This window comes from Balaenoptera musculus, chromosome 7, assembly GCF_009873245.2.
Source record: "Balaenoptera musculus isolate JJ_BM4_2016_0621 chromosome 7, mBalMus1.pri.v3, whole genome shotgun sequence".
NCBI lineage: Eukaryota > Metazoa > Chordata > Mammalia > Artiodactyla > Balaenopteridae > Balaenoptera > Balaenoptera musculus.
Window position 1 is genome coordinate 103,323,880 of NC_045791.1, and position 26,490 is coordinate 103,350,369.

Genomic DNA, 26,490 nt, shown 5'->3' on the forward strand with positions numbered 1-26,490 from the left:
CTCCCAAAGCCTGCCTGGTGGCCAAAAGGAGCATCCCCTCTGGGGACCATCCCTCAAGACCTAGCTTAGGACCCTGGCTCGGCCCAGCGATGCTGAGAGGGTGTAGAGGAAGACAACCAGGTAAATCCAGCGTAAAGGCAGACAGACCGAGACCCAAACAGGAGCCCTGTGTAAATAACTTCTAATTTTCCTGCTTTTCCTTCTTATCTCTTTCCCCACACATCTTCCCTTGGTGTTTCTCTTCCATGTTATTTCCCTTCTTAGAAATGACCACTAATCACAAACTTTATAAAAAGTTTTAAATAAAAGATAAATGTTGTAAGATGTCCCAAACCTCTGGTTATGTGTCAGTTTATTTGTTACGGCATTGCTGCTATTTTGCTTTAAAACTGTAAGCACCATGTAGCTGGGGACCATCTCTGTGGAATGGATGTTGTACAGGGTCCACATGGCTGTACAGGAACTCACTGGACATTTCATGGTTTGTTCCATATATATTTGTTACAAGGCATATGACTTCTCATTGTAGACTGTCCTTTCTTTCTTAAAGAAAACCAAATTTGAGAATCCAAGCAGTATATCTGGGATGAAATTATGATGCTGTTAGTACACTCTCCTCATCCTTCTGGTTTTTAGAAGTAAAGAGAAGATTCTAATTCAATTAAACAAGGTAAATCCTTGACTCTTGGACTTTTAGGTAAGAGGATGCCTGATATATACTGACCCAGGTTAAGGCCTATGAAAGAGGCAGAAACTGAAACCTGCAGAAGAGAAACTTGCTTAAATGCACATGACACAAACAGCCAACCAGTTTTAAGAGCTGTCTCTTGTCACTGAGAAGCAGTGGACCCTAGTGGGAATGAGCACAGGCTGTGGAGCCAGAGTGATGAAATTCAAATCCAGGCTCTGCCAGTGACGCACTCGGAACCCTGGGACAGGTTTAGCCTCCCTGTGCCTCAACTAGCTCATCTGTGAAATGGGGCTACAGATGGCACTTGATCTGCTGAGTCGTCCTGAGGATTAAATGGCTCAGTACCATGAAAAGTACCTAGGTGAATGCTTACTCATTGTACTAATAAACATTAGCTTTTTACTAGCATCTATTTCTGTAGTATTAGTATTTTATTATGATTTTTGTCATCATCAGATCACCATTTCATGAAGGCTTTGAGGCCTTTGGTGAGTAGGCCCGGAAGTGAGTCAATCCAAAAGAGGACAAGCACTTCTGTAGGACACGACACCACACACCATGCTGTCTGAAGGGCGTACATCCGATGCGAAAATGACAGAGCCCAACCTTTGCTTAGATGTCAACCTCCTGGTCAGCTGTGTGGCAAACCCAGTCTAACCCCTGCAGTGCCAGCTGACCACACACACCATTTCCCCACATCTCTCACTTCCCTACCGTGTCTCCATTTACGTCACTTATGTTGCTCTGTCCACACCCTCCTCTCTGGTTCAGGTCCTCAACCTCAAAGCACGTCCAGGCGCCACTTTCATGTAAATTACACATGAAATCTAAAGTGCAGGCTCTTGTTCCCACCAGTAAGCTGAGTGCCTGAATCAAAATCTTTGGAAAGAAGGTCCAGAAATCTGGCCTCCAGGGGTTTCTGTTACACATACGAGTATCAGAAGCACTCTCAATTTATCTGGGCACTCACCTCATGCCTCCTACTTGACTATAAATTGCTTTACTCACTCACAACACCTACTTTGATTCCTTTCACTGCAATTCTATGTACACAGTAGGTTAGTAGGTTTTCAATGACTATTAATTAACTAAATGTTTGCTAACAAGCCAAAGCCACCTTAGGATCCCATCATGTTAGGCAGGGGAAGACGGGCAAGATAAGCCATCGTCTCCGCTGCAAAATCTGACACAGCCTCTGATACTCTGAACAGCTCCAACAAGCGTCCTAATGGTATGCGGTGGATTGTACAGTTAAATAACTCCACTCCAAAAAAAAAAAAAAAAAAAAAAGTGGCAGCAGTAGAGGAGAATGCACAAAGACCCAGCTGCCTGCAACATGAATAGCTTGGCGGGGCCATCCCACCAGAACCCACAGAGAATACAGATCAGAGGGAAACGGGAAATCTGAGAACTGCCAGGGCCTCGACCTCGCCAACCATAATCCATTTTCAACTCCCCTTTCCTTTGCTTCCCCTCGCCTCTGTCCCTCCCCAAACCTAAAGTTATGCAGCACAACTTGAGAGCTGTAAGGCAAAAAGAACCGCCACTGTGTGGAGACGAAGGGTCCCAATGCTGGCTCTGCAGCTGGGCCCCAGCTACATTGTGCTCATTATTCCTGGCAGGCCTGAGCCAGGAGGGAGATCCTTCTGCAGCTGGCATTTTGTGAGCTAAATTACTCGCAAGAATCAGAGAGGAAACACTGCACTTTGTTCCTGGGGATGATCTGGAAAAGAAAAAAAAAATGGCAGAGGCCTGAAGATTTTTAAACAGAAATTTCAAGGCTCAAAAATCTACCTTTGTTTTGTTGTTTTGAAACCAAAGAATATGACTCTGAACACAAAGGTGACATTGTCCCTGAGAATGAAAGGCTGTAACTCCAGGACGTTTGCAATTAAAATTTAAATATGTAAAGTGGATTATTGTACGCAATTTGAAGAATGATACATTAGAGGTTTTCTTCCTTGAAACAGAGTCAAAAAGCTGGAAAGTACCTCAAGAAGTGTTGGCCCAGATCCCTGATTCCAGGATTATGATTATCTACACCTGGAATCTCCTCTTCAAGATTTCTAGGGCTGAAGAGGTTATAAATTTTTTATAGCCCGGTGGAAGTGGTTTTCACGTTGAACACAGAAGTTCTTCCCTGTATCCAGCTGAAATCATTGCTGACCTCCCTTTGTCTAAGTAGCCCCACAGACTGATGCCAGGGCAACCCTCACTCTCTTTGGCATGCTCTTCTGAATTCCTTCTATTTCTTTTTCAGCATCCCTCTAGAAGTAAACTAAATAAACATGACCTAAAGCAGTACACAGAAAAAAATTACTCCGTGAATCTTGAACCCTATATTCCTTGTCAGAAATATAGCTTTTATTCTCCTAGCAAATATTTCTCTCTCTCTCTCTCTCACACACACACACACACACACACACACACACACATCTCTTTTGTATCTGGATTGCATTGCTAGGTCTTTTTATTTTGTAATTGCATTTTCCCTCACATTTAAACATGCTCTGTAGACTTTATCAAACTTCTCCTTATACTGGTCTCTAATTGACTTCATCTTGCTTTTGAGGGACCATTTTTCCCAACAGGAACAGAATTCAAAATGACTTTAGGAAATCCCTAAAGGAAATATAACCCAATTTGATTTCTTATCACTTTCAAATTTAATGAGTAGCTTTATAATTCCTTTATATCACCAGTTCACCAAAAGCATTGCATACAATGGGACTGAAGGCAATTCTGTGGGTCCACTCTCTCCCACTGAAGCGGGTCCACTCTCTCCCACTGAAGCAGAGCCACTGGCCACTGCTTTCTGGAAGCTGGAAGTTCACCTTAGCAGAATTACCATTTAAAAACACTTTTTCAAATGGAGTCATATAACTCACTTGTCTAAATCCCTCTGATACTTCTCCATAGTACTTAGAACAAAATCTAAACTCCTTGCCATGACATCAAGGCTCCCTACAGCAGGACGCACACCAGACTCCACTACAAACCACAACTTTCTCAACTTCCCAGGTTCACTGACCCATTGTTTTCCGTCTAAAATGCACAAGACCATTTCCACCTCTGGGAATTAGCCCTCCTGCTCCTTCTGTCTGACAGATTCTTCTCCAAGTTCTTCACACACTGGCTTTCTCACCAGCCAATGTTTGTTCATCTGTGCTGATTCCTCCCTCCTCCTTCAACTACCAGTTAAGCCCCATAAAGATGCTGGATGGGGTCTTGCTCTCAGTGCCTCCTGTGCCGGGCAGACACTGAGCACCCAGAGTATCTGTGGGATGAATGGACGTGTGTGAGGTTTTGTGCACACACTCAAGATTGCTGCAGGCTCCAATCGGACCACAGCTATGCAAGAACTGGGGAGGGGACGGAATACTGCAGCAGGAAAGATCAATGGATCTTTGCTTCCCTAACCTGGAAAGCAATAAGGAAAGGAGCATACCTACAGGTTATAAAAGAAATCCACAAGCAAACATGCATTTTCCTGCCCGTTAACTTAATTTCACTACTCAAAACAAATTTCTGATGACAAAATATGCATAAGACATATTTTCTTTGTTACCTCTAAACCGATGACTATATTCATCAACATATGCAAAAAAGAATACTGTGTGAGAAAGAAGCCAAAAGCTTACCAAAATTATGCATTACATTTCTAGTTTTCTTTCCATGTCAGCATTATGGTTTACATAAATGAGAAGAAACGTTTTTTAAATGGATTCTGAGGCATGAATACTGGCATAAATTTTGAGAGCTGAAGCAAAACAAAAATGTAAAAATTACTCCCAAAGGATTTGGAAGTACAACCATTGAGAAACTTGTTTTGTTTTTTGAGCTTTAAGATATATTTTATTCAGACTGCAAATACAAAGGGAGGAATTATCATTAAGGACAGGACTTTTCTTGTCAGGTGCAAAGTTCCATAGGGCTACAGAAAATATGGTAAGAGTTGAGAGCAGTGAGCTGTTTGTGGTGAAGCTTTCCAGGGAGCAGGAGGCCAGACAGCTACTCAGAAGGCTGCTGATCAGGGGTCTGAAGACCCTGGGGCATCACAGGGGTCGAAAAAAGGATGCACGCAGGGAGATGAGAAAACGGAAGCCAAGGGAGTGAGTTATCTGTCCAAGGTGACACGAAGTACAATTGGCTGAGTCAGGATTTGATCCCAGAGCCTGTGTTCTTCATCACTATGCTGAATTTCTTCCAATAAGGCTCTTCTTAACACAGACTATGTGGGATACATACAGGAGCACGTTGCTGGCAATTAACATGGAACTGCTGGACCGTCAGATAAAACAGACCTTCAAGATGGTGGAGGAGTAAGATGTAGAGATCACCTCCCTCCCCACAAATACATCAAAAATACACCTACATGTGGAACAACTCCCACAGAACACCTACTGAACGCTGGCAGAAGACCTCAGACTTCCCAAAAGAGGAGGAGCGAAAACCAAAGCTGAACCCCAGGAGCCGTGAGAACAAAGAAGAGAAAGGGAAATTTCTCCATGCGGCATCAAGGAGCAGGGATTAAATCCCCACAGTCAACTTGAGGTACCCTGCATCTGTGGAATACCTGAATAGACAACAAATCGACCCAAAATTGAGGCAGTGGACTTTGGGAGCAACTGTAGACTTGGGGATTCCTGTCGGCGACCGACTTGTTTCTGATTTTTATGTTTATCTTAGTATAGATTTTAGCGCTTGTTATCATTGGTAGATTTGTTTATTGGTTTGGTTGCTCTCTTCTTTCTCTTTTTTAATTACATTCTTATTTTTTTATTTTAATTATTGTTTTATTTTTAAATTTGATTATTTTATTTTATTTTATTCTATTTTATTTATTTATTATTTTTAATTATTTTTTTTCTTTCTTTTTTTCTCCCTTTTCTTCTGAGCCATGTGGCTAACAAGGTCCTGGTGCTCTGGCCTGATGTCAGGCCTGAGCCTCTGAGGTGGGAGAGCCGAGTTCAGGACATTGGACCACCAGAGACCTTCCAGCCGCATGTAATATCAATTGGCAACAGCTCTCCCAGAGATCTCCGTCTCAATGCTAAGACCCAGATCCACTCAATGAGCAGCAAGCTCCAATGCTGGACACCCCATACCAAACAACTAGCAAGACAGGAACACAATCCCACCCACTAGCGGAGAGGCTGCCTACAATCATAATAAGTTCACAGACACCCCAAAACACACCACCAAACGTGCTCCTTCCCACCAGAAAGACAAAATCCATCCTCATCCACCAGAACACAGGCTCCATTTCCCTCCACCAGGAAGCCTACACAGCCCAATGAACCAACCATACCCACTGGGGGCAGACACCAAAAACAACGGGAACTACGAACCTGCAGCCTACAAAAAGGAGACCCCAAACACAGTAAGTTAAGCAAAATGAAAAGACAGATAAATACGCAGCACATGAAGGAGCAAAGTAAAAACCCACCAGACCAAACAAATGAAGAGGAAACAAGAAAAAGAATTCAGAGTAATGATAGTAAAGATGATCCAAAATCTTGAAAACAGAATGGAGAAAATACAAGAAACGTTTAACAAGGGCCTAGAAGAACTAAAGACCAAACAAACAATGATGAACAACACAATAAAAGAAATTTAAAATTCTCTAGAAGGAATCAATAGCAGAATAACTGAGGCAGAAGAACAGATAAGTGACCTGGAAGATAAAATAGTGGAAATAACTACCACAGAGCAGAATAAAGAAAAAAACATGAAAAGAATTGAGGACAGTCTCAGAGACCTCTGGGACAACATTAAACGCACAAACATTCGAATTCTAGGGGTCGCAGAAGAAGAAGAGAAAAAGAAAGGGTCTGAGAAAATATTGGAAGAGATTATAGTTGAAAACTTCCCTAATATGGGAAAGGAAACAGTCAGTCAAGTCCAGGAAGCACAGAGTCCCATACAGGATAAATCCAAGGAGACATATGCCAAGACACATATTAATCAAACTATCAAAAATTAAATACAAAGAAAAAATATTAAAAGCAGAATGGGAAAAGCAACAAATAACATACAAGGGAATCCCCATAAAGTTAACAGCTGATCTTTCAGCAGAAACTCTGCAAGCCAGAAGGGAGTGGCAGGACATATATAAAGTGATGAAAGGGAAAAACCTACAATCAAGATTACTATATCCAGCAAGGATCTCATTCAGATTCAATGGAGAAATTAAAACATTTACGAACAAGAAAACCTAAGAGAATTCAGCACCACCAAACCAGCTTTACACAAATGCTAAAGGAACTTCTCTAGGCAGGAAACACAAGAGAGGGACAAGACTACAATAACAAACCCCAAACAATTAAGAAAATGGTAATAGGAACATACATATCGATAATTACCTTAAATGTAAATGGATTAAATGCTCCAACCAAAAGACACAGACTGGCTGAATGGATACAAAAACAAGACCCATATATATGCTGTCTACAAGACAGCCACTTCACACCTAGGGACACATACAGACTGAAAGTGAGGGAATGGAAAAAGATATTCCATGCAAATGGAAATCAAAGGAAAGCTGGAGTAGCAACTCTAATATCAGACAAAATAGACTTTAAAATAAAGACTATTACAAGAGACAAAGAAGGACACTACATAGTGTTCAAGGGATCAATCCAAGAAGAAGATAAAACAATTGTAAATATTTATGCACCCAACATAGGAGCACCTCAATACATAAGGCAAATGTTAACAGCCGAAAAAGGGGAAATCAACAGTAACACAATAGTAGTATGGGACTTTAACACTTCACTTTCACCAGTGGAGAGATCATCCAAAATGAAAATAAATAAGGAAACACAAGCGTCAAATGACACATTAAACAAGATGGACTTAATTGATATTTATAGGACATTCCATCCAAAAATAACAGAATACACTTTCTTCTCAAGTGCTCATGGAACATTCTCCAGGATAGATCACACCTTGGGTCACAAATCAAGCCTTGGTAAATGTAAGAAAATTGAAATTGTATCAAGTATTTTTTCTGACCAAAACGCTATAAGACCAGATATCAATTACAGGAAAAAAAACTAAAAAATACAAACACATGGAGGCTAAACAATATACTACTAAATAACAAAGAGATCAAAGAGGAAATCAAAGAGGAAATCAGAAGATACTTAAAAAAAAATGACAATGAAAACACGATGACCCAAAACCTATGTGATGCAGCAAAAGCAGTTCTAAAAGGGAAGTTTATAGCAGTACAATCCTACCTCAAGAAACCAGAAAAATCTCAAATAAACAACCTAATCTTACACCTAAAGCAATTAGAGAAAGAAGAACAAAAAAAAACCAAAGTTAGCAGAGGGAAAGAAATAATAAAACTCAGATCAGAAAGAAATGAAAAAGAAATGAAGGACACAATAGCAAACATCAATAAAACCAAAAGCTAGTTCTTTGAGAAGATAAACAAAATTGATAAACCATTAGCCAGACTCATCAAGAAAAAAGGGAAAAGACTCAAATCAACAGAATTAGAAATAAAAAAGGAGAAGTAACAACTGACACTGCAAAAATACAAAGAATCATGAGAGATTACTACAAGCAACTCTATGCCAATAAAATGGACAACTTGGAAGAAATGGACAAATTCTTAGAAAAGCACAAACTTCTGAGACTGAACCAGGAAGAAACAGTAAATAAAAACAGACCAATCACAAGTACTGAAATTGAGACTGTGATTAAAAATCTTCCAACAAACAAAAGCCCAGGACCAGATGGCTTCACGGACAAATTCTATCAAACATTTAGAGAAGAGCTAACACCTATCCTTCTCAAACTCTTCCAAAATATAGCAGACAGAGGAACACTCCCAATCTCATTCTACGAGACCACCATCACCCTGATAACAAAACCAGACAAAGATGTCACACAAAAAGAAAACTACAGACCAATAACACTGATGAACATAGATGCAAAATCCTCAACAAAATACTAGCAAACAGAATCCAACAGCACATGAAAAGGATCATACACCATGATCAAGTGGGGTTTATCCCAGGAATGCAAGGATTCTTCAATATAGGCAAATCAATCAATGTGATAAACCATGTTAAAAAACTGAAGGATAAAAGCCATATGATAATCTCAATACATGTAGAAAAAGCTTTCGACAAAATTCAACACTCATTTATCATAAAAACTCTCCAGAAAGTAGGCATAAAGGGAACTTACCTCAACGTAATAAAGGCCATATATGACAAACCACAGCCAACATTGTTCTCAATGGTGAAAAACTGAAACCATTTCCACTAAAATCAGGAACAAGACAAGGGTGCCCACTCTCACCACTACTATTCAACATAGTTTTGGAAGTTTTAGCCACAGCAATCAGAGAAGAAAAAGAAATAAAAGGAATCCAAATTGGAAAAGAAGAAGTAAAGCTGTCACTGGCTGCAGATGACATGATACTATACATAGAGAATCCTAAACATGCTACCAGAAAACTACTAGAGCTAATCAATAAATTTGATAAAGTAGCAGGATACAAACTTAATGCACAGAAATCTCTTGCATTCCTATACACTAATGATGAAAAATCTGAAAGAGAAATTAAGGAAATATTCCCAACAAAAAAATAAAATACCTAGGAATAAACCTACCTAAGGAGACAAAAGACCTGTATGCAGAAAACAATAAGACACTGATGAAAGAAATTAAAGATGATACAAACAGATGGAGAGACATACCATGTTCTTGGATTGGAAGAATCAACAATGTGAAAATGACTATACTACCCAAAGCAATCTACAGGTTCAATGCAATCCCCGTCAAACTACCAATGGCATTTTTCCAAGAACTAGAACAAAAAATGTCACAATATGTTTGGAACCACAAAAGACCCCGGATAGCCAAAGCAATCTTGAGAAAGAAAAACGGAGCTGGAGGAATCAGGCTCCCTGACTTCAGACTATACTACAAAGCTACAGTAATCAAGACAGTACAGTACTGGCACAAAAACAGAAATATAGATCAATGGAACAGGATAGAAAGCCCAGAGATAAACCCATGCACATATGGTCACCTTATATTTGATGAAGGAGGCAAGAATATACAGTTGAGAAAAGACAGCCTTTTCAATAAGTGGTGCTAGGAAAACTGGACAGCTACATGTAAAATAATGAAATTAGAACACTCCCTAACACCATACACAAAAATAAACTCAAAATGGATTAAAGACCTAAATGTAAGGCCAGACACTATAAAACTCTTAGAGGAAAACACAGGAAGAACAGTCTTTGACATAAATCACAGCAAGATCTTTTTTGACCCACCTCCTAGAAAAATGGAAATAAAAACAAAAATATACAAATGGGACCAAATGAAACTTAAATGCTTTTGCACAGCAAAGAAAACCATAAACAGGACGAAAAGACAACCCTCAGAATGGGAGAAAGTATTTGCAAATGAAGCAACTGACAAAGGATTAATCTCCAAAATATACAAGCAGCTCATGCAGCTCAATATCTGAAAAACAAACAGCCCAATCCAAAAATGGGCAGAAGATCTAAATAGACATTTCTCCAAAGAAGATATACAGACGGCCAACAAACACATGAAAGGATGCTCAACATCACTAATCATTAGAGAAACGCAAATCAAAACTACAATGCAGTATCACCTCACACCAGTCAGAATGGCCATCACCAAAAAATCTACAAACAATAAATGCTGGAGAGGGTGTGGAGAAGAGGGAACCCTCTTGCACTGTTGGTAGGAATGTAAATTGATACAGCCACTATGGAGTACAGTATGGAGGTTCCTTGAAAAACTAAAAATAGAAGTACCATATGACCCAGCAATCCCACTCCTGGGCATATACCCTGAGAAAACCATAATTCAAAAAGAGTCATGTACCAAAATGTTCATTGCAGCTCTACTTACAATAGGCAGGACATGGAAGCAACCTAAGTGTCCATCGACAGATGAATGGATAAAGAAGATGTGGCACATATATACAATGGAATATTACTCAGCCATAAAAAGAAACGAAATTAAGTTATTTGTAGTGAGGTGGATGCACCTAGGGACTGTCATACAGAGTGAAGTAAGTCAGAAAGAGAAAAAAAAATACTGTATGCAAACACATATATATGGAATCTAAAAAAATAATGGTTCTGATTAATGGTTCTGGAATAAAGACGCAGACATAGAGAATGAATTTGAGTACATGGGGAGAGGAAAGGGTAAGCTGGGACGAAGTGGGAGAGTGGCATGGACATATATACACTACCAAATGTAAAATAGATAGCTAGTGGGAAGCAGCTGCATCCTACGGGGAGATCAGTTCGGTGCTTTGTGACCACCTAGAGGGGTGGGGTAGGGAGGGTGGGAGGGAGATGCAAGAGGGAGGGGATATGGGGATATATGTATACATATAGCTGATTCACTTTGTTACACAGCAGAAACTAACACAACATTGTAAAGCAATTATACTCCAATAAAGATGTTAAAAAAAAAAGAAAATATGGCGAGATTACTATTTCATTCACACATACCAAACTTATGTCTTTATGTGAACCCCAAAATGATGAAGAGTGCTATATCATCAAGAAAAATAAAGCAGGGTATGGATTCAGACTACCGTCACTCAGTGAGCTTATTCTGTTAGTCGTTTGATATTTTCATTCCTAAAAAAGTTATCACTTTGAACAAGAGCCTTAAGGGTATACATCCTTTTGTGTGTCCCACCAGGCGGTTCCCTGATGGCCACGTGCCTCATACCTTGCAGCCACCGTGAGTCCTGGTCTTCATCAGGGGCATGGTGGTGCACAGCTCAATGGCCTCAGGCTCATGGAAAATAACTGCTGGCAGAGGTTCCTTTTTCAGTGTGAGGACATTCAACTTAGACTTCAGCATGGTCTGGAAGTGCTGGAAAGCAGAAAAAAAAAATAAGTCAAACAGAGTTAAATCATTTGGAATTATACAGGGTGCAACTGTACAGCAAACCCAGTAGCAAAATCTTTGTTTTATGAATTCTGTTTTACTAGAGCAGGCCAAAAGGTATCGAGTGAAATAGAAGGAAAAAACTGTCAGGATACCACCAAAATGAAACTGTGAGAGACAGCCAACCCCTACACAGATGCCATGAAAACATGGGGCAGTGGTAGAGTCACCAGGACCTTGCTCTGAGAGGTTCTTCCAAAGTGATACAAACAGATGAGATTCTAGACATGTAATCCATGCTGAATTCAGCAAAATAAGTGAAGATGTTAGGAAGGGGATGTTACAGGAGATACTTTGGGGAAAGTCTAGAGGTAATGAAAAAGGAGAAGAGCTGATGAAAAACACACACACACAGGACTTCTGTTTTCTGCCTTCTCTACTTCTGCCATGCATTGGCTGTAGAACTTCAGAAAATTCGCTGTTTCTAAATGGACCATTTTATCTGCTGCCCCAGGCCAGGACTCTAAGTAAATATTCATTCTATATGCAACTCCTGTTGACACTAGTTTTGAAATATGCCCAGAATCCAACCATGTTTAATCACCACTATCTATCTATATACCCAATCCAGGCACCGTCATTGTTTGGTCTATTGTAGCAGATTCCAAACTAGTCCTGCCATTTCCAACCTTGCCACACAGCAGCCAAAGGGAATCCTTCTAAAATCCCACCATGGCTGTCACCCTTCTGCCAAAAGTCTCCCAAGTCTTCCCCTCTTCTCACTGAAAAATTCTAAGTCCTTACTTTGGCCTTCAAGCCCATGCCTGATTCAGGGACCCAAAGTGGCTCTAACCTCATTTTCCATCCATTACCCTCCCATTTACTTGGGTCCAGTAAATGGTGAATGATAAATTCATGTCAATAATCTAAAAAATTGTTTAAACTTAGAAAAGGATTAAACAGCAAATTTAAAAAAAAAAAAAAAAAAAAAGGAAGAAAAACCACCATTATTCCAGAGAGAAATTCATGGAAGAAAAGAAAAAGCTTTATTGTCAGTACATTTAATGGCACTTTTTTCTACTTTTTGAATGGAGGACATTGATTTTCATTTTGTACTGGGCCCTACAAATTATGTAGCTAAGTTTGGTACACATAAATACTCATTACTGTCTAGTCCCTTCCCCTGCTTTATTATTATCACTACTTATCATCACTATGAAGTGTATTTTATTGTCTTTCACTGTCCACTAGAATATAAGTGCCATATAAACAGAAGCTGTTTGAATCAATGAAGTCTCCCAAGTACCTAAAACATCACCTGAGACCTCACAGATGTCCAACGAGTATTTGTGGAAGGTAATGCAGGTAATAAAGTGAAAGAAAAATACACAGCAAAAATGTAAAAATAATGATCTGTAAACCAGGGTTCATGAAGTATACCTGATCACTACTTCATCCAACTTGATCTTTCTGGACCTGCTATGGTTTGTGAAACAAACACAGTACTGAAAGAATTGAATGATGACATATATACACAAGTACATTCACCTAAATATAAATCACCAAAAACAGTTCCCCTACAATTCAATATAAAGGCAGTAGAGGTTTTGAAATCTGTATCAGGACAAGGCCTGCATTTCACAAGTCCACACAGAATCTACTAGAACTCCAACTGACCACTTTGATGATCAGTTTTACATGTTAACTTGGCTAGGCTACCATGCTCAGATATTCAATCAAATACTAATCTAGGTACTGCCATGAAGGTACTTTGTGAATGTGGTTAAAGTCCATAATCAGTTGAATGGAAGTAAGGGAGATTATTTTAGATAATCTGGGTGGGCCTGATTAAATCAAGTTAAAGGCCTTAATAGGTGAGCTGAGGCTTCCCTGAAGAAGAAATTCCACCTGTGAATAGCTATTTCAGTCTATGTCAGAGTTCCAGCCCACCCTTCCTGACAGCCTGCCCTAAGGATTTCAAACTTGCCTAGCCAGCCCCTACAATCACATAAACCAACTCCTTGAATAAACCTCTTAATATATATCTCCTAGTACTTCTGTCTTTCTGACTTAACCCTAACTGATAAAGCCACTTTTTAGAATACAAAGTTGCCAGCTCTGATATTTTTTAAATGGGAGAGAGACTTGCACTTAGGTCTCCCAAGGAGTAGTGATTTGCAGTTTTTTAAATGTAAGAAAATCTTCATATTAATTGCATAAATGCAAGTCTTCATATTAATCTGGAAGTTTCTGTCTTTGCCCTTAATTGATTCCAGTCCAAGAGGGTGCAGGGTTAGGGTTGCAAAGTGGTCTGGGAAGAGCAACAGAGATCACTGGGAGGGACAGCTGAAGTTGGTTTGCCTCTGTGAGCAACTATCTGGAGCTTTGGGATGAAGATGATAAAGGGAGAGGGGCTCAGAAGACAAAGTAATGAGCAAGTGGGGACACTCTCCCTCGGCTGCCATTTTGCTGGCGCTCTACGAGAGGTACAGGAAATTGAAGCTCAACTCAGCCTGACTCGTGCCACACAGGAAGGTCCCGAAGATGGCACTAGAAGTGGCCCTGTCCTCATGCGGGTTGGACAATCAAACTGCCCAGAAGTTCTGAGACTGTCTTCCTGTCCCCATTGTAATACCTGTCAGAACCAAATGGTTCAATTACTAGGCACACAGAGAGACTGGAAGTTACAGATGGGCACATGTAAGGCCCCCTTGCCTGGGAGCTAAGTCAAAGAAATAAGCTTTTTTTTAAACTCTAAATTAGGGATAGGAAAATAAGGGAGTTCAAATTCCAACTTCAACACAATGTGTTGTGTAACCTCAACTACATAATTCTTCAGAGTTTGGGCATCTCCAGCCAGGTAGACAGCTGCCCTGTAATCACTCACCAATCCAACCATCCACCTTTACTCAACACCCCCACTCAGCCAGCACTGTGAGAAGCACAGCTGGAACAGAAATAAAATGTGAACCTCTGCTTGAAAGATTTCTCACAATCAGTAGAGACTATTCAATCAAATGACAACTACAATTCTACATGAGAAGTTCCTTAGAAGAGCTAAAGAAAAAGGCTAAGACAATATTTGAAAGTGAAATAGAGAAAATGTTTTTTTTTTAATGTCTTTAAAACATTAAAGAAAAAAAGTGTTTTTTTCTTTAATGGCATTGTCTTTTTTGTCCACTGTGAAAGGATGAAAGTAAAGAGGGAAATAAAATGTAGGTTATGTGATGAATCATTGAGTCTACAACAATACACACTTTTACAGAAAATTAACATTTTTATGTAACTCTGAGTCTGTCTTGTAAACCTTCAGTGGTCAAAGTGTAATAGTTAAAGCTGCTTCTGATAAGAACACTCTTCTGCCCCTTCCTTAGGGAAACTTCTCCACTACCATATGCTGCTTTGTGAAATGGGGCTGTCATTTATAATTCCCCACCCGCTAACATTGGGAAAGAATACGTGACACAGGCTGACCATCTGAGTACCCCCAGGTACCTGGCCAAAGGAGTTGGTTCAGATGAAACTCAAGATTGGCTGAACAGAATCACCTGGGAGGTTGATATGTAGGTTTGCTAAATGGGGGTAAAGAGTTCAGAGCTGCTGCTGACCTTCTCTCCCGCCAAGGTCCGTCTGTGAATGATAATACCACACAGAGACAACAGGAGAGCTTAGAAATGGAAAGTCACAGACGACAAAGCTGAGCCCCTGGATCCAGCTGCATCTGACTCAGATCTATCCACAGACTTACTGACAGAATGAACCAATACAGTGCCTTTTATGCTTAAGTGAGCTTGAGTTAGATGTCTATCCACAGACTTACTGACAGAATGAACCAATACAGTGCCTTTTACGCTTAAGTGAGCTTGAGTTAGATGATCCTCAAAATTCAAAGAGTCTCACCAATACAAAATTACTTTTTAATAAAAAATCATCTGTAAAAATTGGGCTTCCCTGGTGGCGCAGTGGTTGAGCATCGGCTTGCCAATGCAGGGGACGCGGGTTCGAGCCCTGTTCTGGGAAGATCCCACATGCCGCGGAGCAACTAGGCCCGTGAGCCACAACTACTGAGCTCTGCGCGTCTGGAGCCTGTGCTCCGCAACAACAGAGGCCGCGATAGTGAGAGGCCCGCGCACCGCGATGAAGAGTGGCCCCCGCTTGCCGCAACTAGAGAAAGCCCGTGCGCATCAACAAAGACCCAATGCAAAAATAAATAAATAAAAATGCCAAAAATAAATAAATTAAATAAATAAATTAAACAAAAAAAGACGGGGGAAATAGTAGTGGTAAAAAAAAAAAATCATCTGTAAAAATAAAACGGAGACAAAAATTTTAAAAGGAGCTCATAAATGTTAATCTGCATAAATGAATAGCAACATTATCTTTAAAAAAAAATAGTGAATCTTGCATTTAGTTATTTGAATAGGCTGAGCCTTAATGACCAAGCACCAAATAATAATCCAAAGAAATATTATAGTTCCTAGGTTATTAATATTTAAGACAAAGCTCTCTGAGCTACTGCCAAAATAAGATGAATCCCAAGTCTCAAGAGACAGTCGAATACTGTACCTGCAATAATACCCAATTCTTGCTGAGTAGCCAAGACCCATTTGCTATAACCAACTCTGTCAGAACTGCATGGCCTTATACTTCCTGGGCCTCAGTTTTCCCATCTGTCAACTTTAAAATGCTTGTTATGACCAGTCAAAAATAATATCACTTGTTCTTTGCATGGACATACAAGTGCAATAAAGATAATGCAACCTCAAATAACAATCCAGTAGCATCATAAAAAGGCAACACAAGAGCAATCTAATAGAGTAGCTTGGAAAAGCTACAGTCCCCAAATGACGGATGCACAGGGTTCCATAAAGAAAATGTGTTATTCATTCTTAAAGAAGGGACGTGAATAGTGTTGTAGAAAATTAGGGCACTGCCTAGGACAAATTAAACAAAGCTCTGCTTTCTACATTTGGTGCTTTATGTGCGATCCTAAAATAGAGCCTCTAAATCAAGCCCCATTATGCAGATGGGGTAATCGCCATGCCCTGTATAATTTTACAGTTGGCGCTTCCTACTCCTATTCAGACATTAATCTCTGACAGTTTAGCAGGCAGGGATTTACATATTTTACCAATTCAAATCCAGTGTATCTCACCTTTGTATTGATTCTGTATCCAAAATACAAAACTTCTTTGGAAGGCAAATCCTGCCTCCTCTTTTTCTAAGATAACTGGAACACTGTCTTCACAGAAATTAGAGGGAAGGCATTAAAGGTTTTAATCCCTGGCTCATCTTTGCATTTTGAAGGCTGACTAAAATGGTCAGTTTTAACTTGCAAATTACTGATTCAGTAATGCCCTAATCAAGCTTCAGAAATATTGCAAATGTTCTCAAGAGAACCACAAGGAACAAGTGGGTGAATGGAATTAATGGAAAAAAACTCAGTACCCCAAACAAATGTTAATTTGTACAAGTGTACAAAAATCAGTAGGGCTTTGACATTCTACGCATAATTATTTTATTACTTTAGGGTTCTGTAAGAATTAGTGGAACTCAGTTGTAGTTTCCTTACATTGTATACCACTTGTCTCTTAAAGAAACAAGTATATTCAGGCCCCACATATGAATAAAGAAACAGGTGTGATGACTTTTGTGTCCTTTAATAAATTAGATCTAATAATCTTTTGCTTATATTTAATGTATATTCTCAGATTTCTGCTTTTAAATATTTATTCTAGCACTTTTACCAAAAAAAACCCATAAAAATGAGAAAAATATTTTGTTAAACAGCAAATGATTTGTTAGATGATTAGGAGTAATTACATGAGTGAATAAAAGAAAATTTTACTTAAATTCAACTTTCATTTAAACACATTTTAGTGCAAAGGTTTTCTTTATTAGTTTTTGTCCTTTTTAAAAGTAAAGCAGGGTTGGATAATCTCCCCAAATCTAGTAGGCGTATACAAAATTGCACTATTTTATTTCAAGAATTAAATTTTTAATGCAATTTGTGTTGATCTGGTATTTCAAGAAAAGAAGGACATACACCAATCTGACATGAAGCTTCTTGCTGCAAATTATCCTAGTAACTGCCATATTCAAAAAAGTTACAGCTTAAAGGCCTACATCCAGATATTCATAAATTTAAAAGGCTGTCTATATCTATTAAACTGATAGTTATTATTAAACTAACTGAAAATACTCATGTTCACACACCCATATTTATTCATGCAGTTTTAATTATGGAAGAATTTCTTTTGAACATCACAGATTCTCTCAAGAGATTATGTGGGAGAAGCATAAAAATAACTCCATGCCCACAGAGTATGCAAAAAGCCCCCAAGGCTTGTGAAAGACTCACTCAGGGGAGTGTGTGTATGTGTGCTTGTGTGTGTGTATCTACTTATTTATTTTTTGTTACTGATCTGAAATACATACATGTGCACATGCACACACAAAAAATACCTATGTGCTGTATCCCTAGCTTCAGTGGTTTCTGTAATTTTCTAAACTATTTTTGTATATGTTAACAGTTAAACAATTTATTGTTGAACACAGGTTGCAAGCTCACAGCCTGAAGGCATACTTAGCCTATAAATAAGTTTTATTTGATTCACAGACTGCTTTATGATCAAAATTTGAAGTATATTCAAAAACTGAGATACATATTAAAATTTGCATTTCTACTTCTCTTGAAAGATCAGAATATCTACAAAAGCAACTTGCATTCCCTCAGGGCAACAATGAGCTCCAGCTGGTTGTTGCAAACGCCCTTATTTACTTAGGCGTTTTCCTCTGCAAATCACCATGGTCCCTCCTTCCCCCAGTGCCAGATTTCCCTTCTATACTAAAGACCAGTGGGACTACCTTGGTGGCTCAATGGTTAAGAATCCGCCTGCCAATGCAGGGGACACGGGTTCAATCCCTGGTCCGGGAAGATCCCACATGCCGCAGAGCAACTAAGCCCGTGTGCCACAACTACTGAGCCTGAGCTCTAGAGCCCACGAGCCACAACTATTGAAGCCCTGGAGCCCCAGAGCCTGCACACTGCAACTACTGAGCCCATGCGCCGCAACTACCAAGCCCGGGTGCTGCCTGCATGCCTAGAGCCCATGCTCCACAACAAGAGAAGCCACCACAATGAGAAGCCTGCACACTGCGATGAAGAGTAGCCCCCGCTCACCACAACTAGAGATAGCCCATGTGCAGCAATCAAGACCCAACACAGCCAAAAATAAAAAATAAATAAAGACCAGTGACTATTTACGCCTTACCAACTTCACTCCTATACTTGCTTGACCCTTACAGGCATTTGAATTTGCAGCCCCTGATGGAAAATGACAAATGCTAGGAGCATAGAACAAAAATTCCACCCACTCATGAAAAAAATTCAAGTACAGCTGAATTAACTCATACCTATATTTAAATTATGAATATTCAGCTAACAGAGTGTGAGTGAATGATAGAGAGAAGTAATAATCAAATGGGCCAATTGTCTGGTCATTCCACATACTAAGTATGGGATAGGAATAAGCATTTAGAAATCTGTTCTTCTCTAAGTTATTCCCACATGCCCCTGGTGGTATGAGTGTCTTATTGCACTGAATTCAATGAAACTGCTAAAGATCAATATTTTTTACTTCATTTTCAATCCAGATGGAGTAACAGGAACCAAATAGATCCTGTCACCTAAAACAACCAAATAAACTAGAAAAAAAAAATATGAAGCAACAGTTTGTGAGACACTGGATATCACGCAATGAAGGACAGTGATCTCTGAAAGATGTGACACAAATGAGATAAGTTATACAATTGTCTGGCTTACTACCTTGAGGGAGTTTGCAGGCTGCCATGAAGGGAGGAGAAAAACAGGGCCCAGCAGAGTCCCTGAGCTAAGGTGACTGAGATGAAAGCCCAGGGAGACAAATAAAAGGAGATATCTGCACACAGAGAGAACTCTGGAAATCTGCAGAGTGTCCCCTTAAATATTCAGTTGTGTACTAATCAGAGTATACATGAAAGGAAACTAACCAAAGGAAAAGAACCATTGGAAAGAACTAGAGATGAACGTGCTGGTGCTCACACAGAGCCAGCAATATTGTCTGTTTCCACCAATGAATGGAAAAACTCATGAGTCATAGGGCGCTGGGTAGAATACTCAATGTCTAGTCACAGTAGTAGGAAATAATTAGCACTAGACTAAATGCCACTCTGATTCCACCTGCAAATCTTTAAAAGATGATCCAAAATAATCAAAGTACTTCAGAGTAATTTACCTGAATTCCACAAAAATTGTTGAAAAATATTTATAGGATTACAAAAATATCCAGCAACCAATAAGGTAAAATTCAAAATGTCTAACATCCAATCAAAAATCACCAGGCATGCAAAAAGGCAGGAAAATAGAACGCATAATAGAGACAAATCAATTAATAAAAACCAACCAAAAATGACACAGATGTTATAATGACCAGGTAAAGACATTAAAACTGTATTTCTTATATTCCAAAAGGTAAGTAGAGATATTGAAGATATAAAAAGATACAAATTTAACTTCTAAAGATAAAAACTATAATGGTAAAGGGGAAAAGCACACTGGGTGCTACTAACAGATTCCATTATAGAAAAAAAACATTGGTGAACTTGGAGACATAACAATAGAAACTATTCAAAATGAAACAGAGAGAAAAGAAGAAAAAAAATGCATCAAGGAGCTAAGGGACAACTTCAAATATCCTGATATATGTATAATTGGAGTCCCAGAGGAGAAGTAAGGAAAAACAAGAGAAAAAATGAGGAAACAGCTAGAAATTTTCTAAATTTGAGGAAATTATAAACCCACAAATACAAGAATCTCAATAAGCCCCAAGCAGAAAAAATAGAAGAAAATTACACCACAGCACATCAAGAATTCTGAGTATAGAATGAAGGTAAAATAAAATTGAAACAATTCATTGCCAGTGGACCTTTTCTATGAGAAATGTTAAAGAAAGTCAGTTGGGCAAAAGAAAAGATGAAAATATAGATCTATAAAAGGGAATGAAGAGCAGAGAAGAGGGTAACTATATGGACTAATAAGTTTCTTTCTTATAATTTAAAATTCATTCAAAGATAATGAATAATTATCTATAATTTATAATAATTATCAGATAATTTTGACTATTCAAAATTACTAAAAATAATAACAATGTGGTATGGGATTTTACCAGATATAAAAGTAAGATGTATTGCCACACTAGTACAATGGTCAGAAAAGGTAAAAACGGAAGTATTGTAAGGATCTAACAGTATATATGACGTGGTTTAATATCATTTGAAGGTAGGTTGTAATAAGTTAAAGGTGTATACTATAAACCATAAAGCAATGACTAAAATAACAAACCAAAGAGTTATATATAAGTACAAAGAAGATAAAATGGAATCATAAAAAAAAGAAGGCAGAAATAGAGGAAAAAGTTAACCAAAAAAACGATAAGACAAATAGAAAACAAATAAGATAACAGATTTAAAATTAAATGTGTCAACAATTATATAAAATGTAAATGGCCTAAATATCCCAAATAAAAGAAAGATATAGTGAGATTAAATCAAAAACAAAACCCAACTCTACGCTGCCTATAAGAAATTCACTCTAAATACGAAGAAGCAAATAAATATGATAGACCACAAGGGTAAGTAGACAAAAAACACAAATACAGTTGGCAATTTCAATACTGCTCTCTCCAAAATTGATAGAATGAGTAGACAGAAAAGCTGTAAGGATATAGAAGATTTCAATAGCACCATCAATCAACCTAACATGACTGATAATTATAAACCACTTTACCAAAAAACAGAATTGAAGTGTACATAAAACATTTACCAAGACAGACAAAATGCTGAGCCACAAAAAAAGTAAATTTAGGATTCAAGCTATACAAAGGAATAACAGAAAAATACCTGTAAATTTTCCAAATATATGGAAACTAAATAGCACACTTCTAAATAACCCATGGATGAAAGAATAAATCAAGAGGTAAAATAGAAATTAGTTTGAACTGAATGAAAATGAAAACATAATACATCAGAAATTCTAGGATGCCACTAAAATGGTACTTAAGGGAAATTTTATAGCATAAATGCCAGTATTAGAAATATTAGAAATAGATTAGAAATGTAGAAGAAAGTTCTCTATTCAATAAACTCAGCTTCAAACTTAAGAAAAAAACAGGGAAAAATAAATGAAACCCAAAAGTGAGTAAAAGAAACCAAATAATAAAGACAAAGGAGAAATCAATGAAATATGACACAGAAAATCAATACAATCAACACAGTGGCCTATCTTCAAGTTCACTTATTTTTCCTTTGGTTATGTCGAGTCTACTGATGAGTTCATTAAAGTCTGCTTCATCTCTGTTATTCTGTTGTTGCTGTTTTTGTTCTTGTTTTCTCTAGCAGTTTCATTTGATTATTTCTTACAGTTTCTCTTTGCTGAAATTCCCCATATGTTCATGTATGCCCTCCACTTTTTTCTCTAGAGCCTTTGATATACTAATGACAGTTATTTTACACTCCATACTCAAGTCACCACTGAGTCTGGTTTTACTAATAGCTTTGTCTCCTCACAATGGAGAAGACAAATTGTTTTTTCTCTTGATTTTTTGTACATCTTATATTTTTTACTGAATTCTAGACATCATTTCAGTAGAGTGTGTAGTAAATGCATTTATACCGGAAATGGACCACATTCCTTCTACAGCTTAGTGAGCATTAGTGCAGTGTGTCAAGTCAGTCTAGCCTGGAAATAGTCTGGGTTTGGGCTTTATTGCTGTAGTACAGACTTCAATTCCACCAGCATTTCTTTGTTTTCAGGGTGGGGTCTGGCTTGCTGGGAAGAATGTCTCAATATTGCTGCTCCACCCTCAGCTTTCAGGCTCCTCTGTACACCTGAGTGAGAGAGTCTCTCTTGACACTTCTTCCCTGCCCCTAAAGGTTGACTGAAATTTCTTGACACTAGGTGCTTTCTAGGGCATGTCCTGTGTCCTTTAGTCTTGGAAATCATGCTCTCAATGATCTTGACTTTGCTACAAGGGGCCTCTACTGTTCTGGATCCAGGCTGGTTTCCCACCTTTCCCCTAGATGTAGAGGATTTTTTCTTTTCCTCTCCACAATTTACAATGGGTCTTCACCTATGCACAATGGGTCTTCACCTTCAACCACCATTTCTTGACTCCTTCACCTATACCTTCACATAAGGTAGGATTTGCCATCCTACCTTAGCTATGAAATCTTATGCTTCTTAGGGATAAGATTGAGGTGAGGCTTTGTGCCTGATAACCACACATCAAGGGAACCTTGCTCTGGCCCGTAGCCTGCCTCTCAATCCCTCTCCTGAGCCCCAGTGGCGGTCAGTTTAGAGAAGCCTGCAAGACAGTGTGACTCCCCCATGGGTATACAGCCACCTTGGGTTCTATACTCTTGTGCTAGCCCATAATTGACCTTTAGAAAATTGTTAATAATTTTAGCTGAATTTTTCTTGCCTTCTTGTATCGCAGGCCATCTTCCTCCCATCCTCTTCCACACGTGAGCCATAACTCATATGTAGTCACTTTTTGGAGGCCTTATTTTCTGTATATTGCAGGCTGGTTGGATGTACTATGACCCTGGCTCTTTGATGGATTCAAGAGAAGCTATGATTTTATAAACTAGCTGACTTTTTCTTGTTGGTAGGATGAAAGTGATGCATCCTAGGCAAAGGCATAAGTCAATTCATATTTTTAATCAGTTAAAAACTAAGTGCACTGAAGAATGCTTTGTGTTTGGGAGATACACATATAATGTTGTGAAGTGCATATTAGCATTATCTATCATTTCCAAAGGTCCTTTCCTCCAGACCCTATTTCTTTCCATCGCAGATATTTACGGTTTCACCAATGCTGACTACTATCTGACTGTGGTCAGTTTCCTATCTCCCTTCTCAGATACTTCTTCTTAGAGGTATATTGGTCCTATCCTCCCTCATAAATAAATGTAGAAACATAAGCCATGAAACTCTGTGGGAGGAACTAGCCAGCAGTACAGGCTACACCTTCCAGATGAACTAGACCAACTCCCTCATTTCACTGATGAAGAAAACAAAGCCCAGAGAAGTGAAGATTATGTAAGATTCCGAAGACTGTTTCTCACATTCCCCCAAGGGACTTCATTCAGGCCCTGAGTGTGGCCCCAGGGGCACCTAAACATTCCCATTTGAAATGCTTGGCTCTATGGTGTCAGTAAATACCTTGCTCCTCAGGACCTGGCAGATAAATGTTCGGAACACACAGACATTTATGTCTACACACATTTGGTTTTATTTTCACTTCATTTTTGCTAGACAAAATTCCTCTATAGGACAATGTTTTGGTTGATGCAGGATTGAACACTATCTTGGCAGGTTGGAAGGAAACTTAAAATAATTTTGTGCCCAGGCTTCAAATGGTCAGGAAGGTGACATGCCAGAGCTTTGGCAAGACCAGAGTTTGCTTTGATCAGGGGTCAGTGGAGAGCGCCACGCTGCAGAGTCATCTACAGAGGACCAAGAATTCATTTGCTATACATGATACCTTTAGGAGAGTTTTTTAAAAAGAGCAAAAATTAATCCCCATTGAGGGAGACAGCAACTTTAATATTTTGTTGACTGTCCTCTCAATTATGATCACATCTATAAAGGCTTTTCTGAAACTCCTCACCTCCCAGACCGGGTAGAATTAACCTCTCTGTCTGCTTTATGCCTGAACCATACCTGTACAATAGTGAGTATTTGCATACCACCTATAACACCTGAATGTACTGTTTACAAGGTTGTCTTTTCTTTGTAACCCTCGTCCCTCACAAAGCACCTGACACAGAGCAGTCACGAAATAAATATATAATGAATAAATGAATGATTGAGTAAAGAAAAACAACATAATTGGAATTTAAAAACAAAGCCATCAAACTACACACATGTCCAAATCACCCTGTTCTCATCTTCCTTCACTTCCTTCCATTTCTTGACTCTACACCAGAGCTCACTAGCATCAACTAGACTGTTGTGTTCTGAAAATCACCTTGGTAATGATCTCTGGTCCAAGTCCACAACCAGACAACAATCCAGCCTCACGTGTAGGAGGCTGACAGCTCTCGGCCAAAGGAACCATTACTAATGGCCATACTTGGTTCACAGAAATCACACAAATTTCCTTGGAAAGGAAGGGCTCCATGCCTGCAGCCCCTCAAGATCCAACATGTAGGAGATGTAGGCCATCTCTCAGGCCAGTCTCACCAAACTACAACAGCAGAAAAGGCTCATCTCCACCCAGTCCTGGCAGAGATGGCAAACCATTTCAATGAGGAAAACGACTCCCTCTTGAGTAAGAGCCAAAAGGTCAAAACATCTGAAGAGGGGTTTTCTGCTATTCTCCAAATGGTTTAAGAATGGAATTTCTGGGCTTCCCTGGTAGCACAGTGGTTAAGAATCAGCCTGCCAATGCAGGAGGCATGGGTTCGAGCCCTGGTCCAGGAAGATCCCACATGCCACGGAGCAACTAAGCCCGTGTGCCACAACTACTGAGCCTGTGCTCTAGAGCCTGTGAGCCACAACTACTGAGCCCACGTGCCACAACTACTGAAGCCCACTTGCCTAGAGCCCGTGCTCCGCAACAAGAGAAGCCACCGCAATAAATCCGTGCACCGCAAGAAGAGGAGCCCCGCTCACCTCAACTAGAGAAAGCCCATGCGCAGCAACGAAGACCCAACACAGCCAAAAAAACCGAATAAATTAATAAAAAAAAAAAAAAAAGAATGGAATTTCCTTTCTTACTCCAGGGAACCCACAAGCAAATGTCAACTATGTTATCAACGCAGCATATGTAAGAAAACAAGGAAAGAGTAGGAGGAAGAGAGGGAGGGAGAGGACAATTACTTAGGAAAGTCTTGATCAAAAAAATAAAATAGGGGCTTCCCCGGTGGCGCAGTGGTTGAGAATCTGCCTGCCAATGCAGGGGACACGGGTTCGGGCCCTGGTCTGGGAGGATCCCGCATGCCGCGGAGTGGCTGGGCCCGTGAGCCACGATTGCTGGGCCTGCGCGTCTGGAGCCTGTGCTCCGCAACGGGGGGGGGGCCGTGGTGGTGGGAGGCCCGCGCACCGCGGTGAGGAGTGGCCCCCACTTGCCGCAGCTGGAGAGAGTCCTCGCACAGGAGCGAAGAACCAACACAGCCATAAATAAAATAAATTTTTTAAAAAAATTCAAAGAAAATAAAAAATAAAATAAAATAAAATAAAATAAAATAAAGAAAGGAAAAAAGAAAAGAAAGTGTACTACTTCCCTAGGGCTGGGTGAAAACTGGGTGACTCGAAACAACAGAAATGTATTGTCTAACAGTTCTGGAGTCAAGAAGCCCCAAATCAAGGTGTCAGCAGGGCCATGGTCTCTTTGGCAGCTCGGGGGGAGGATCCTTCCCTCCTTCTTCTAGCTTCTGGAGTCTGCTGGGGAGCCCTGGCATTCCTTGGCTGGTAAATGCATCACTCCAGGCACATGGCTGTCTCCTCTGTGTGTCTTCACATCACGTTCCCTCTGTGCATGTCTGTCTCTGAGTCCGAATTTCCCTTTTTTGTAAGGACACCATAGTGGATTAGGTCCCATCCTAATGACCTCAGTTTAACTTGATGACCTCTGCAAAGACCCTATTTCTAAATAAGGTCACATTCTGAAGCAACAGGGATTAGGACTTCCACATGTCTTTTTTGAGGGAGGAGCAGGCACAAGTCAGCCCATAACAGAAAGAGAAGGTACTCACCACGTGGACTCTTCATGGTTTCAAGCTTATCTGGGCACAGATATTTCACTGACCACTGCCAGTCAGTATTACTTGTTTTCACT

The 26,490-nt window shown here is 39.5% G+C and overlaps 1 protein-coding gene across 8 annotated transcripts in view; it reads right to left on the minus strand.

Annotated features, from left to right (window-relative positions):
• The window catches only part of PID1 (phosphotyrosine interaction domain containing 1), a 240,655-nt gene that overhangs the window by 129,058 nt on the left and 85,107 nt on the right, over positions 1-26,490 (minus strand). For all 8 annotated transcript variants that reach the window (XM_036857187.1, XM_036857186.1, XM_036857183.1 and 5 more), the window contains exon 2: positions 11,447-11,593. In XM_036857187.1, the coding sequence (XP_036713082.1) occupies positions 11,447-11,593 (147 nt within the window). The remainder of the gene's footprint in view (positions 1-11,446; positions 11,594-26,490) is intronic.